The sequence below is a fragment of the Anarrhichthys ocellatus genome, unplaced genomic scaffold (assembly GCF_004355925.1).
Source record: "Anarrhichthys ocellatus isolate YVR2014 unplaced genomic scaffold, GSC_Weel_1.0 scaffold83, whole genome shotgun sequence".
Lineage (NCBI taxonomy): Eukaryota > Metazoa > Chordata > Actinopteri > Perciformes > Anarhichadidae > Anarrhichthys > Anarrhichthys ocellatus.
The window spans coordinates 1541174-1555106 of NW_022280113.1; the positions used below are offsets into that span (position 1 = coordinate 1541174).

General features: G+C 43.4%; 2 protein-coding genes and 1 pseudogene across 3 annotated transcripts in view; all 3 read right to left on the reverse strand.

The window, feature by feature from the left end:
- atad5b (ATPase family AAA domain containing 5b) overlaps positions 1 to 4067 on the reverse strand; it is a 31973-nt gene extending 27906 nt beyond the window's left edge. Inside the window, exons 1-10 of one of the 2 annotated variants that reach the window (XM_031874588.1) lie at positions 3191 to 4067; positions 2727 to 3044; positions 2541 to 2637; positions 2356 to 2441; positions 2058 to 2206; positions 1521 to 1692; positions 1095 to 1369; positions 909 to 1002; positions 763 to 827; positions 374 to 661 (exon numbers count right to left, since the gene is read on the reverse strand). In XM_031874588.1, coding sequence (XP_031730448.1) covers positions 374 to 661; positions 763 to 827; positions 909 to 1002; positions 1095 to 1369; positions 1521 to 1692; positions 2058 to 2206; positions 2356 to 2441; positions 2541 to 2637; positions 2727 to 3044; positions 3191 to 3746 — 2100 coding nt within the window. In that variant the 5' untranslated portion in view covers positions 3747 to 4067. The remainder of the gene's footprint in view (positions 1 to 373; positions 662 to 762; positions 828 to 908; positions 1003 to 1094; positions 1370 to 1520; positions 1693 to 2057; positions 2207 to 2355; positions 2442 to 2540; positions 2638 to 2726; positions 3045 to 3190) is intronic. The other variant, XM_031874589.1, reaches the window with a different exon arrangement.
- Positions 4068 to 5636: 1569 nt separating this feature from the next.
- LOC116398357 (tripartite motif-containing protein 16-like) lies at positions 5637 to 7782 on the reverse strand (annotated as a pseudogene).
- A 1757-nt stretch (positions 7783 to 9539) lies between these two features.
- suz12b (SUZ12 polycomb repressive complex 2 subunit b) overlaps positions 9540 to 13933 on the reverse strand; it is an 8850-nt gene continuing 4456 nt past the window's right edge. The window contains exons 13-16 of the mRNA XM_031874602.1: positions 13569 to 13771; positions 13123 to 13321; positions 11670 to 11743; positions 9540 to 11327 (exon numbers count right to left, since the gene is read on the reverse strand). Of these exons, the coding sequence (XP_031730462.1) occupies positions 11000 to 11327; positions 11670 to 11743; positions 13123 to 13321; positions 13569 to 13771 (804 nt within the window). The 3' untranslated portion in view covers positions 9540 to 10999. The remainder of the gene's footprint in view (positions 11328 to 11669; positions 11744 to 13122; positions 13322 to 13568; positions 13772 to 13933) is intronic.

The window sequence follows — 13933 nt, forward strand, 5'->3', positions numbered from 1 at the left end:
ATACATACATACATACATATATATACATACATACATACATATATATATATACATATATATATATACACATACATACATACATATATATATACATACATATATATATACATACATATATATATATACATACATACATACATATATACATACATATATATATATACATACATACATACATATATATATACATATATATATATACATACATACATACATATATATATATACATACATACATACATACATATATATATATATATATACACACACACACATATATATATATATATATATATATATATACATATATACATACATACATACATACATACATACATACATATAAAAAACAGGTGAAGATATCAACACTTGCCTTTAGTAGGTTCAACAGTTGGTGTTGGGTCACATGATGGAGACCCAGCATGCTAGCAGTGCAGCCTGTGTCACGATGAGGATGTCGGGTGTCTTCACCGTCTCCTCTCTCAGGCGAGCCTCCGCTCCGAGACGCCCGTCCTCCGCCACCGCGCACCCAGAGCTGCAGCTGCAGCAGGCAGCGCCTGGCGTCCCCCCTGGACAGCCCGAGGAGGCCACGGACGTCGTCCAACTCCAGTCTCACGTTCTCAGCCAAACCCACCAGCTGCAGGTAACTACAGACGTTCACCTCGGAACAACAGATGGAGTATGTTTACGACAAGACTCGTGCTCGCTCTAATGATTCTGCATGTGTGGGGAGCCTTTATAAGCACAAAAAACCTGACTCACCACCGATGGGGTTTTGAAAAGGATCTCCTCCAAGCTGCAGTTGAATCTCTCTCTGAATGAAGGATCTAAGGAAGACATTTTATTTGCATCACAGCTCGTCCTTCGATGTAATTCTCGTCTAAAGATTACACAGCGTGTGCATTTACCACTGGTGGTCAAAATGACCGGTCTTTTAGTGGTCGTCATGAAAGTCTTGATGGCTGCGAGGAAACCAACGTCATCATCAAATATGACATCGACCTGTGGGGGCGGACAATCAGGGGGGGGACGGATCAAACCAGACAGAATTTGTGCGGTCTCCATTAAAGTCTATGTCTTACAGCGCGCTTTACCTCTTCAAACAGAATGAGTGACGTGGCCGTCTTTTTGTTCTTTGGCGCCAGTTGATCGGAGTCCGCCGATGGGTCGCCGGATCTCTCGCCGTCTGGTTTTTCAGACGGCGACGGACCGCCGAAGTGAACGTGATCCGCTTTGGCCTTCCTCTTGAAGTAGTTGGCCAACGTGACGGTGGCTGGATTGGTTTTTCCCTGGAGACGAGAGGGGCCAAACTTCCGTGCCGCTCTGCTTTTTGAGGTGGAGGGGACATTTTTGGGACGCACCGCTTTTCCTGTTAAAGAAAAGAATACAACGAGGCCTCCGTTACTGTCTGCGGATATGCATGTAAACACCACACACACCTGACACCATGAGCTTTTCACCTTTCTTACAAAACAATCTCTGTTGAAAGAGGTTTTTCATCATCATCATCTATGTCGTACCAGGTAAAGTCTCAGATTTAGGAGTGCAGCTGTTGATGGCGTAGTTGTTGAAGTATGTTGGTTTCAGTGGGTCTTTCCCCGACATCTCCACTAGGTGGGACTGGGTCGCTTCCTTCAGCTGGGACAGAACATGGCGGCCACTGCGCTGCGAGGAGCAGTTCACCTCAAATACCTGTGATTGAAAAAGGAAAAAGGACAGATGAAAGATAATTCCTCTTATTTAAAGTGTGGTGTCCAGATTATTCTGTACCGCAAAAGCAGCCTCGAATCTATTGAAACTGATGATTCTGTCCAGAATATATTAACATTAACACGTAATTCATTTCGACGATCAATTTCAAATTGACTCGCTTTCATTTAGAATTCGCGGTGTGGCAATTGTGGATTTGTGCGACTACACGATGCATTTCAGATTCTCTGAGCCAATGGACATAATTTCCATGAGCCACAGAGCAGTGTATTAAAAGAATGAATGAATGAATATGGATTAAGATTGGCAGCATGGACACAAAGGCATCGGTCCAGTTTGAATCCAACCTTGAAGCCAAGCTCCTGGGCGCAGGCGTACACTGAGGCGGTCTTGCCCACACCTGGAGGTCCCGTGATCAGCGTGGTGTTGCACAGCGGCGCCTCTCTGTCGTCCTCTGGCCCAGCCTCACCCTGGAAGTCTCCATAGTCCCACGAGTCTGCACAGGAGGACACAAACCCAGTCATTAAAAGTTTCTTGGTTACCCAAAAATGTGCAGATTTTTTATTTTTTTGGTTAAGTTCATTAGAAACCACATTAAAAATGGAACCCTGTACAGAAGTGTGCAAAATGCCAGCCCACACATACTGCTGCTGCTGTTTTCTTCTTGTTTCCTCTCGTCCATTTTTCTCCTCTCGTCACAGTCGGCTCTTAGTTTCCATTTCTTCAACCAACTGAATTCCATCGAGGAAAAACAACAGATTATGCTCACACCGATTTCAAGTCCAATATATCAGAGACAGGGTGAAGGCAGTTCATTGTATTAAACTAACATTTGCAGTTTATTCACAGAGGCAGAGTTGCCGATGACTTCGCTTGAATGCTGAGGACTGTACTTGTCTGTCCAGAGGACGTCCTCGAAACTGGAATCTGGACAAAAAGAGAGGAAGGGGGGGGGGGGGAGTAAATTCCCTGCTATCTAAAAGGGCATAAAAGCAATCATCATGTGACAAGTTTACCTCTTTGGGGGATGCCAGAGGTTTTGAGCGAGTGGCTGTGAGATCCTGCGTGATCCATCCCTCCAGAGTACGGCTCCGGGCCTGCTGGGCTCACCCTCTGCCGCCTCAGTCTGTGGGGGCGACTGAGCTTGTTGCCTCTGGGCTGCTTGTTCACCGGGACGGTGCTCTCCTGGACGGCCGACGTGAGGCGTTGACGCCCGTCAAAGGCTTCCTCTGCAGGGAGACTACACCTCAGACGTTTGGGCACCCTCTCAGAGCTTTCGTTTCCTCGTTTCCTCTTCTCTTGTAAGATGTTCTGTGGGGAGCTTATACTTTCTGCTTTGGGGAAAAAAAAGAAGAGAAAGAGAGAGAGAGAGGTTTAACTGGTCATGGCAGCACATGTTCAATTGCATGGCTCAATATAACCTTCATCTCTGCTTGATGGACGAATAATGAATGACATGAAAGCAGATTCAGAATCTCACCTGTGGATCCAGAGTCCTGCGGCCTTTCGCACGCTTTCCTCTGCAGAGTGCTGAACACTGCTCTGACTGGGAATGCTGGGTTGGATGTTTGGATTTCCTCCAGACAGCTGTGCAGAGCCGAGGGTGACAGCTGTCCTCTCCGGGACCTCTTTCTCTCCGTCAGCGGAGGAACTGTTGATAAACGCTGCCCACCTGTCACCAGCTGCACATCTGGAATCTGGAGAGGGAGCACCGATTTCTGCAGCTTCTCCACGGGCCGACCCGGCTTCCCGTCGCTGCTCCGTTTACTTTTGCCGTGCTGCGTTTTACGGAAGAAAATTGGCGCAATTTTAACGTGTTTTGTGCAAAAGGTCGTTCTCTGCTCCTTAAGTGGTGTAACTTTTCTGGTGGAGATGCCTGCAGCAGCAGCAGCGACATGCGTGTCTTTTGCTGAATCTCTTTCTGGTGATGTTTCATCGTGGCAGCAGCTGGACTCTGCCAACACTAACGTTATCACTTCTTTGCTCGGGCACAAAACGTTTTTACATTTCTTGCTCCGCTTGAGTTTGTTTTGCATCGCAAAGAACTCCAAATTCAAAGACTTTTGGCTTCGGCGCTCGGCTGGCTGTCACGCATGGCGCGTCGGTGACGTCAATTTGTGCGACGTTAACTAGAGGCGAAAGTGTCTCGTTTTCTTTTTTACACCGACCGAGCTAGCTGTTAGCAAATAAGACTTTTAGCGAAGTTCATTAAAGCAACGAATGAAACAAACTTCTGAACACTTAAACGGCGGGTGTTGAATCGAGAAACGTCCCCGACTGTTTTTTGGAATGACGTTTAAAACGTGCGCGGGAAGGTTGGGCGCGGCCAAAGATCGTGTGTGTGCAGACAAATCACACGGAGGCTCTCGTGCAGTTCAACAAAACGAACCGCTTCAGATGACGAAGCCTTTAAAGCTAACGAACCACACAGGCCTAAACCTTGTTATAGAAAGCTGAAGAAACATAACGTTAATGGTCATGGAGGACATATTTGATCTACAATCATGACTCATTCTGTGTGCGGAGTGGTAGCTCTGCAGTTGTTGCTTTTGTGTGATCGTATGTGTGTAAATGTCTTTTGCTGGTCTTCATAATCAGCCCCAGAACAAGGTTTATTGTCATTTTACCTACTAGAAATGTACCTTGGTGTTTGGTGCTTACAATAAACATGAACAGGAATGTTTATAAAATACAGGCAAGGTACTGCACAAGACAGGAACATACAGTAAATGTAGAGTAGAAAAAAATACAATTAAAATACAAAACTAGAACATTTCGCAAGAAATTTTGACAGTGTGGCTTCTACTGCCCGAAGACATCGCAATACATACACACGCCAATGTTACCGGTAGTGTCATTCAGGTTCAATTGAGAGAGCGCTCCCATCATTGCATGACGCTCCCATCATTTCTGTACGAACCTCATTCTGAGCTTCATATTAAGATACAGTTACTCTATGGGGCTTTTATTTTGAAAGGGTGGGACTGGGTGGGTGAGAGAGGGGGAGAGGAGACATATTCATAATGTTTGACACACAATGGACTTCGCATTTACCCCACACAGGTGCTACTTTCTGGTCATTTGGTAATATTCCAGTTTCTAGAGATTTGGTAAATACTCTAGAGGTAAATGTCCTGACTATAAAGGAACTCATGTTGACAATCAGACATAACCTGACCTCATCATGAGCAGCTGCTGAATCTCTCTACACCTTTCCTGAGATGTCCATGTATCTTCTGTCTCGCTGGCTCTTTGTCTTGCAGGATGCGGGTCCCAAGCTTCATGAGCAAAAGGCCCTGTGTGGTTCCTGGTATCAAAGCCCACCTTCCCATGGAGTCGGTCTCTTCCTTTGCTGGTGTGACTGTTTTGTTTTGTTTTCACACATAACATGCTTGAATAATTGATTATGTCGAAATAACTCATAAAAAGTGATAAACATGAAGTCTGTATTTTGTGGTGTTTTAGGAGGAAAACTGACTCAGTTATACTCTCAAATTTGTTTCACATTTTCTCCATCAGCTATGAAACCTTGTAAATAAGACAAGAAGAAAATACTTTGTTCATTCTTGAATCAAGAAATACTTTATTCATCATGTAAACCTTCAGTTTGTTCACATCCCATCAGTAAAGTCTGTTAAATGACTCTTGTTCAATGATTTCATGAACACATCCTCATAATCTATTTGTTTGACCAGAATCTCAGTTATGTAAAAGAGAATAATGAATGATTTACTTATTGATTTTGTATAACGATTAAGAAAACAACAAGAACAACATTTAATCTGTTATAGAAAATAAGCATAATTTCACTTAAAGAAATCTTTACAAAGAGTGCTGAGAACTAAATATCTTTGATAAAAGAAGCTCTGGCGATTTCTCTCTTTAAGAGCCATGCAGTGGAAGAGAAACAACAACTAACAAATACATCAATACTAATATTTATCAAACATTTAAACCTCAGAGCAGTTTACATTTTCATGAAGAGAAATATCAGTTCAGGTCAACAAAGATCATCATGAGCAGTGATGGCTAAACAGACACAGAAAGGAGCTCCACCTAAAGAAACTCAAACATTTACAGAACAATAATGAGAAGATGTCAAAGTACCGCCCACAATGTTTGATTGACAGGGGAAGAACAATTAGCAATTAAGCGACAATGATGGAGACAAAATGAGTTTCAGGATTAAAACACAAAAATGAATTTGCTGTTCCTTAATTAAATCACTTCTGACTATTTTAGTTTACAGAACTCAGCAGTGTTTCCATGATCGTAATAAATATAAAGTCCAGCATAGAGAGGCTGAGTGAATGTGGTCTGGACTCTGTGGAGGAGAGTCATGGTTTCAGAGACATTGTAGAAACACAGAATACCTGCTCTGTGATCCAGGTACACTCCTACTCTGGAGGACTGAGGACCAGAGACGGGAGTTTGGATATTGTTGTACAAAAATATAAAACTGTTTTTGCCACAATGTAACGCCCAAGATTTGTCATTCCATCCAAACACACATTCATTACAGCTCACTGTTCTGCTGATATTCTTGTATGCGACTGCGACATGAACTCCTCTTCCTCTCCACTCCACCTCCCAGACTCTCTCTACTCAGGACCTGATGACATGTAGTGAATCTGTCTGGGTGACGAGAATAAGACTGTTGTTTACTCATAACTGTTGCCTTTCCGTTCCCCTCAGATAATAACAGATATGAGAATGCTGTGTTTGGATCCAGTGTGATTTCACGTGAATATCTTAAGAATCCAGCTCTGGTCTTGGGCACTGCTTGTGAATGTGACAGTAAAACGTCCACTTCAGTCACTGCCAGTGAGACGTTTGTCCACTTCTCTCTCAGAACGTCCTGTAGTTTATCTCTGACTTCCGACACAGCTGCCGTCACGTCCTCAAAGTAGCTCAGAGGACGGATATCGATGCCGGACGAGTCTGTAGATTCACTGAGTGGTGACAGTGAGGGGTAGTTGTGTAGAAACTGGTTGTGATCCTCTGTGTGTGAGAGCAGCTTCAGCTCAGCGTCTCTCCTCTTCAGCTCAGAGATCTCCTGCTCCAGCTTCTCCTGAAGCTCTTTGACTCGACTCACTTCACTTTTCTGCTGGGATCTGACCTGCTGCTTCACATCAGAGCTTCTTTTCTCCATGAGACAGATCAGCTCAGTGAAGATCTTCTCGCTGTCCTTCACCGCTTCATCGGCAGAGCGATTGACGGCCTCCACCTCCTGTTGAAGCAGCTTCACGTCTTTCTCTCTGTCCTGGATTCTCTGCTGGAGGTTTAGTCGACTCACCTCCAGCTCTCTCTGCCTCTCAGTGATTTCTGCTGCAGCTGAGACTGTGTCGTGGCCTTTATGTTCCTCCATTAAGCAGAGGTAACAGATACACTGCTGATCAGTACGGCAGAAAATCTTCATCATCTCATTGTGACAAGAACAGATGTTCTCCTGGAGCTTCTTGGAGGGGTCCACCAGCTTGTGTTTCTCAAAGGCAGGGAATTCATAATGAGGCTGGAGGTGTTTCTCACAATAAGAGATCACACATTGCAGACAGGACTTGAAGGCTTTCCGTTTCCTCCCAGTGCAGACATCACAGGACACATCTTCAGGTCCAGCATAGCAGTGATCAGCAGGAGCAGCTTGGAGTCCAGTCTTCTTCAGCTCCTCCACTAAAACTGCTAACATGGTGTTTTTCAGCAGGACAGGCCTCGGTGTGAAGGTCTGCCTACACTGAGGGCAGCTGTAGAGTTTCTTCACATCCTCTTCATCCCAGAAGCTTTTAATACAGTTCATGCAGTAGCTGTGTCCACAGGGAATAGCCACCGGATCCTTCAGTAGATCCAGACAGATGGAACAAGAGAAGGTTTCCCGATCCAGCTGAACTCCTTTCTGCTCCATTTCACCTCTCAGTAACAACGACTGTCTGAGTTTCACTTCACTAGAAGTGACTCTGCTTTGACTTCTGATCTGAACAACATGTGTTTGTTCAGTGAATGGAGGCTGTCAGCTCTATCGCTTCACCACCATGTTGGTTACACCCATCTTTAAAACTGTAGATCTGAAGTCAGGGAACAAGGAGATATGTGGGCAGAGTGGAGCCGGCTGTGTTTGAGAGCAGGAGGAAGAAGGAGGGGTTATCAAGCTGTGGTTCATTCCAGGAAGAGGAGCAGCGCTGTGAATGTGAACTTTGTTTCCTCATTTACAAACAGAGACTCAGTTAAAACCTGCTCCACGTTTGAAAACATTTCATTGTTAAATATTTCTTGTCTCCTCAGAGGAAGTTATAGACAAACATGAAGCCATCAAAAGCCTAATTCTGTTCAGTTTTCGTTTACTGCTTGGAAAAACAGCTGACTGACAAAAGAGTTATCAAATTGAACTAATATGAAACATTCACTAGCTAGGACCCCGCCTCAGCCGAGGGCGAACCTGCCAACAGCATTCCAACAATTAAACCTGATGGATTATATTCAGTGTGCCACAAAGCCACACTGAATAATACTATAAATCACTATATCAAATATGGACAGTATAATGTATTTTTTATAACCATTTTGTTGTCCTAGCTAGAAGAAAACAGCTTGTCACAACGTCTAAAATGCTCTTTATTGAGACATTGAGATCCAGCTACGGCCAAGTTTACATGTTGTCTGACACTAAAGATGGAACTAAGATCCGTCTTGAAAGAACACAGTTTGAAGCACAGGGAATATAAATGTATGGTCTACTCTAAAGCGTTCACTACCACCATGAACAGTATCAGCTTTTTACATTTGTGACCCACTTTAATGTGTTCGTCACAGGGTAACTGTGGAAGATGGAGCATCCCCTTCCATCCTCCCCATTAGCAACCACCAGGACTGTTTACTGGCCCCAGGCTTTAAATGAAGGGGATAGTAGAGGTACCTTCGGCAGGACAACCCATATTTAATCATAGCACCAACTGTGTCGTCCTCAACCCAGAGTCACCCGAAGAGCTGACTGACCAAATTAACACGAAAGACTAAGGAGTTTTGGCTGGAATTATATCTACTCTCTTGGACAAACTGTGCAGTGTGAACTTCCTTGAGTCGGAGAGAGAAAAGCTTTCCTGACACTTTTGGGGAATGACAGACTCTCTGAAGCAGAAGAGCTTCGTTACTAACCATTAAAAAAAAAGAAAAAAAAAAAAGAAGTCAAACAAGAGACAACTAGGCAGAAGAGTATGGAGCATTTCTTCCTTTTAAGGGAAGACACTTCATGTATCTGGGAAATTTGCAAGGTCTGCACTCTGGTGAACCCTTTAACCCTCATCTTCTCTCTGTATCGATTAGAGATTCAATGTTTCATTTAGCATGAAATATTCAGTGCTGCCTTGTGTGAACGTTCATTATAAAAACAGATCTGATTTTGAATGCTCATTAAGAGGACTTCAGCAAAATTAGTGAACTGATTTTTTAAAATTTTTTTTTTTTTTATTAGTTTTGTGTTGACTTGACCTTGACCGGTCCTTCTTTACCTCAACAGTTGAAAACAACAGTCTTAACTCAATCTGGTGATGAGGACAGTGTGATGCAGTCAAAAGCCTGAAAAAAAAAAGTGAGTAAGTGACTTAAGTTATGCTGGTCTGGATTTTGTCAACCAAAAAGATCTATAACGTAAAAACCAAATATTTCATGCCGCATATGAAATACATTCTTTTTTATTTGTGGGGCATGAATTGTTCATATAAAATCTATAAACAGAGGTTATAGCATGGTGGGAATGGTATCATTCAGACAAGTGGACCATGAAGGAGAGAGTGTAATGATGCAAGAGTCCAAAATGGTTACAACATTACAGCCGCGAATAAGGACAAATTCATTTTATTTCTTTAAATATAAAAGTCCCCCTAGCCAGAATGTACAGTTGACAATTTTGAACAGGGTGTTTTTCATAATAATGGTGAATATGTCTCCCTTTCTCCAGATGAATACAGAAACCTTCCATTAAAAGCAAAGGAGGGAAAAATATATTGTTAATTTGGTTTTTCCACAAGGGAAATCGGATGAAACCACAAAACACTACTGCTATGGAACGAACAAAAGAAAAGATGCTAAATAATATACAGAACTAAGAGACTGGTGAAAATATTCGCCTTTGGCATAAACTGCACCTAACAGGACAGACAGACTGAAAGCCAACCATCGAATAAACAGCATATTGCTTTAAGAGAACTGCAATCTGTTAATTATTGGATTCAGAATGGGGTACGGCTCAACATTTGATGCGATTACACGTAAACACAGTTCTGTCAATAGCTTCGCAAAACACACGAGGAAGGAAAAAAATAAAAACAAGAACAAAACACACGTTGCAATTGCAACATGGTCGAATGGGGATGGGGTGATGGGGGTGACGTGCTGCTGGTTGTTTCGGTAAATAAAATATTGGGAATAAGTTGATTTCCCCGGCTTTCCTTGAGCCATTATCAATGCAGGCCAGAAGGCTTAGGGCTGATGAAGTAGGTTTTTTTAGCACGGACCCGAATCAGAATTTATTCTCTTTTGGGATCCAATGCTTACAGTATATCACTATTGTCATGGCAACCTACCAGCAAAACCCACGATCCATGTCGGGGGTCCTAACACGAGCTTTAGATACTCTAGACATTGATGCCAATAGTGTCGGTTTTTACTGCAAATGTATGCAATTCAAATCAAAAGTCAGTCACAGCAGTGATATCAAACCCACTGAAGTTTCTCCACTGACGGCAGTGGAAACGCATTTAACATTTGGCGCAGCATGAAGAAAAAAAAAGTAAGGTTTCTAAATACAAACACACCAAGTGCTAAAAGTAATCAGCTAAAAGGATAAGATCTCAACAAGGTTATTGTGTACGTGTACAAATAATCAAGAGTGCCGTTAAAAAGTACATTTTTAACTGTAGTCTGGATGCAGTGGTCTCTGACGCGGACACATCAGAGGACTCTTTGTTTGTTCACTCCCTCACCCAAAGACACACTTCAGTGGCTCCTACTAAATGCATGTTAAGTAGGTCCCACTTACATCAGCCAGTCCTCAAATCCCTGGATTGTGTAGATGTTTCACTTTTTATATTCGTTCATATTTGGTTCAGTTCTCAAGTTCCGAAAACTTGTTTACCTTGTATACTAGCCTGCTTCAGGTCAGATCCTCCGGTTCTTGCACCTATCTAAGCACCAAAGGGTTGGAAATGTTCAATGAAGAAGGGGGGGAAAAAAAACACAAGAACAGAAAAAAAAACAAAAAAAAAAAAAAAACGACAATCGTTGTTCCATCCGTCCTACATCAGTCTGTCAGTGCGCTTTTTGTCCTCTTGCCCCGTTTCCCCCCAGTGGAGGTGATGGCATTGCCGTTGCAGGCCGCCGCTGAAGCCAGAGTCTGGTCCTGCTGCTTCTCCTCCTCCTCCTCCTGCTCGGCGTCCGGGAGCTCTTCCTGGATCTGTCGCAGGCGGGCCATGGCGCGGTCAATGGTGGCGGTGGTCACCAGGTTGAAGTCGTGCATGCTGACCAGATGCAGGAGGAAGTTGCGGCAGAGGTTGCGGCGGACGATGTGAGGGCCGACGCTCTCCGCGAAGAGCATGATGGCCTGATTCATCTGGTTGTCGGCGATGAAGCTGGAAAGTGGAAGACGGAGAAACAGAAGAGCTTAGAGTTTCAAAAGTAGGATGGGGCGATAGTAGCAGGGACTACAATGTAGTACAACTCCTGTATATGCGACTAAACTGAGCTCCATCAGACATACGAGAGATTATAAGTGCACTTCTAAGGGCTTTGGCTTCCTTTTCTAAAGTCAAACCCTCTTCTCCTCTCTTCAGAGTTTAGGAAAGTTACCCCATCAAAATAAAAGCTTTGTAAATATCCACATTACACAATCACGCGACCGCTTTTAATCTCAGCATCAGGAATATTTAATGGCGGGAAGGCGGGAAGGTTCACCACCTCCCACGTACCCGTACTTCATGACATGTAGGTTCCACAGCTTCATCACTTCCTTCTCTCCCTCGTTGACGTCGGTGAAGTCATCCAGTTGCTGTATGTAAACAACAACAAAGTATTTACAAATTAAGATATAATTATGGTGACGCAGTATTACCGCAACCCCGAAGAGGAGCCAACTAGCATGGCCCTGTGGTGCCTAACGGTACAATGCATGTCATGTTTAAAACCTTTTGTCTTGAGAGCAATGGAACTATTTTAATGACCACCGATTCCTTTTAGGCATTTCCTGTTGGCCCTGAGAGTGACTTCACTGTAATACCGACAGACACTACACAGCAGGTTGTGTTAGCAGGTACAGGAAATCAATACTGAAGTGATAGAAGTGTTGTGAACGTTTGTAAGAAGCCGAACAAGAGCACCGAGTTGGCAGCAGTTCTTAGTAGCTTTAAGTTATTTATGGGGAGCAGGGCTGACCCAAATGCTTTTGACCCTTTGTTGCCATGGTAATCCGACACCAAAATCAGTACTCAAAGCTAAATCCCCCCCCCCCCTTTTCATTCTCTGGGCACTGCAGAAACACTCACTCACACAACCACTTATGCTCCATTTCAAACACTGTGAGAGCCTGATAGCGGTAGTTCCCTGGCCTCACTCAGTTAGTACAGTTTCTCAATTATTATTAAACATATAAAATCAGAAATATTTCAGCATAAAGAGAGACTCCTAAAGCAATAGATACATTGAAAACAAATAAGGTACTATATGGGAATAATATGGCCACTATAAACTACACAGCATGATCTAATATTACTCACTGTAGGAATATTACAATACTGTCTAAACTGATAAGACAAAATAGTAGATCTAAATGGTAAAAAGGAGAGTAGGGTCACTATACATCTTATTGTACTTTGTGGTATTTTATCTGCTGTTGCATCATTATAATACTTCTATTTCTAAAGGGAACTTATAATGAGCCTGTGGTGCCTTTAGAAATAAAACTATTATAATGATACAACAGCACATAAAATGCCACAAAGTACAGTAAGTTCATATTCAATTTACAGAGTGCCAGAAATATACTATAGGTAGTTAAAATATATATATTAAGACGACACTAGCAGGACATCTCGGCACACTGCATTATAATGGAAGCTGAAGTGTACGCTGTGTTCCAAGTTAACTGTATTGTCTAACCAATGAAGCTACTGAGACCTCTTTTTGCACACAGACAGGATGTAAAGTAAACTCTTATCCTTAAAAATGTCACACAATGCTTCCTCGTGTCAGTCTCAACTAAACTTTAACATCAAGTCCCAATAAAAGAGGGTGAGATTCTATGTTTGCTTCACTAAGTGGAGACGAAACTTGAGGAATTGACCTTTCAGGGTGTCTCCATGAGTGGTGGGACAACTTAATTCAACAGTGAAGCCAGAGAGAGGACGACGCAACGAGCAAAGGGCCTCTCACCGTGCCGGTCTTCTCTCGGAGCCACTCCGGGTCCCTCTCGTCCTCGCTGTCCTCCTCCATCTCCTGGGGCCGCAGCGGCATGCAGCTGTCGCTGTGGAAGTAGAGGCGGTTGTGTCCGCTGACATACGTCCTCTGCTGCTCCAACTCTCCGTCCTCGGTCTCCAGGAACTCGGACAGACTCGGTTTAGTCCTCTTGGGCCTAGAGGACGGGGGACAGACAACAGATCCTGCTTGTGCACTACGAACGCTGGCATTCTCAAATCTTTCTTGCTCTCATTTGTCAGAGGTCACATGTAATGATGCGGCAATAACCTCAATACTGCTTTCTTCATGATATATTCTTGTATACATCACCTGTTCTAGATAAGTTCTAACCGCGCTCACTGCGTCATTGAAGTTCATTCAAACACGTTAATGACGTTGTCTGGCAATGAGTTCAGGCGTACCTGCAGACCAGTATGTGAGTTACAGCGGTCCTCTTAACTGGGCCGTTGCGGCTGAAAGCAAACCCGGGTTGGCTGTGGATGTCCTGAGGGTTGCCAACGTACGAGCCGTCATAGCACTCATTGATGGACACGTCTATCCTGGCTCCTTTGGGATGAGGCTGCACATTTAAAAAAGAACAACAAACAAAAACATCAGTGAAATTCTACTGGAAATTGGCCAGACACTTTAAGATTAAGGGGAACCCTGCACTGAATGCCAAAGTTAGTCACAATGGGTACCAGGAAGGAAATAAATTGGTATTGGAAAATCTCCATTATACACACACACACACACACACACACACACACACACACACACACACACA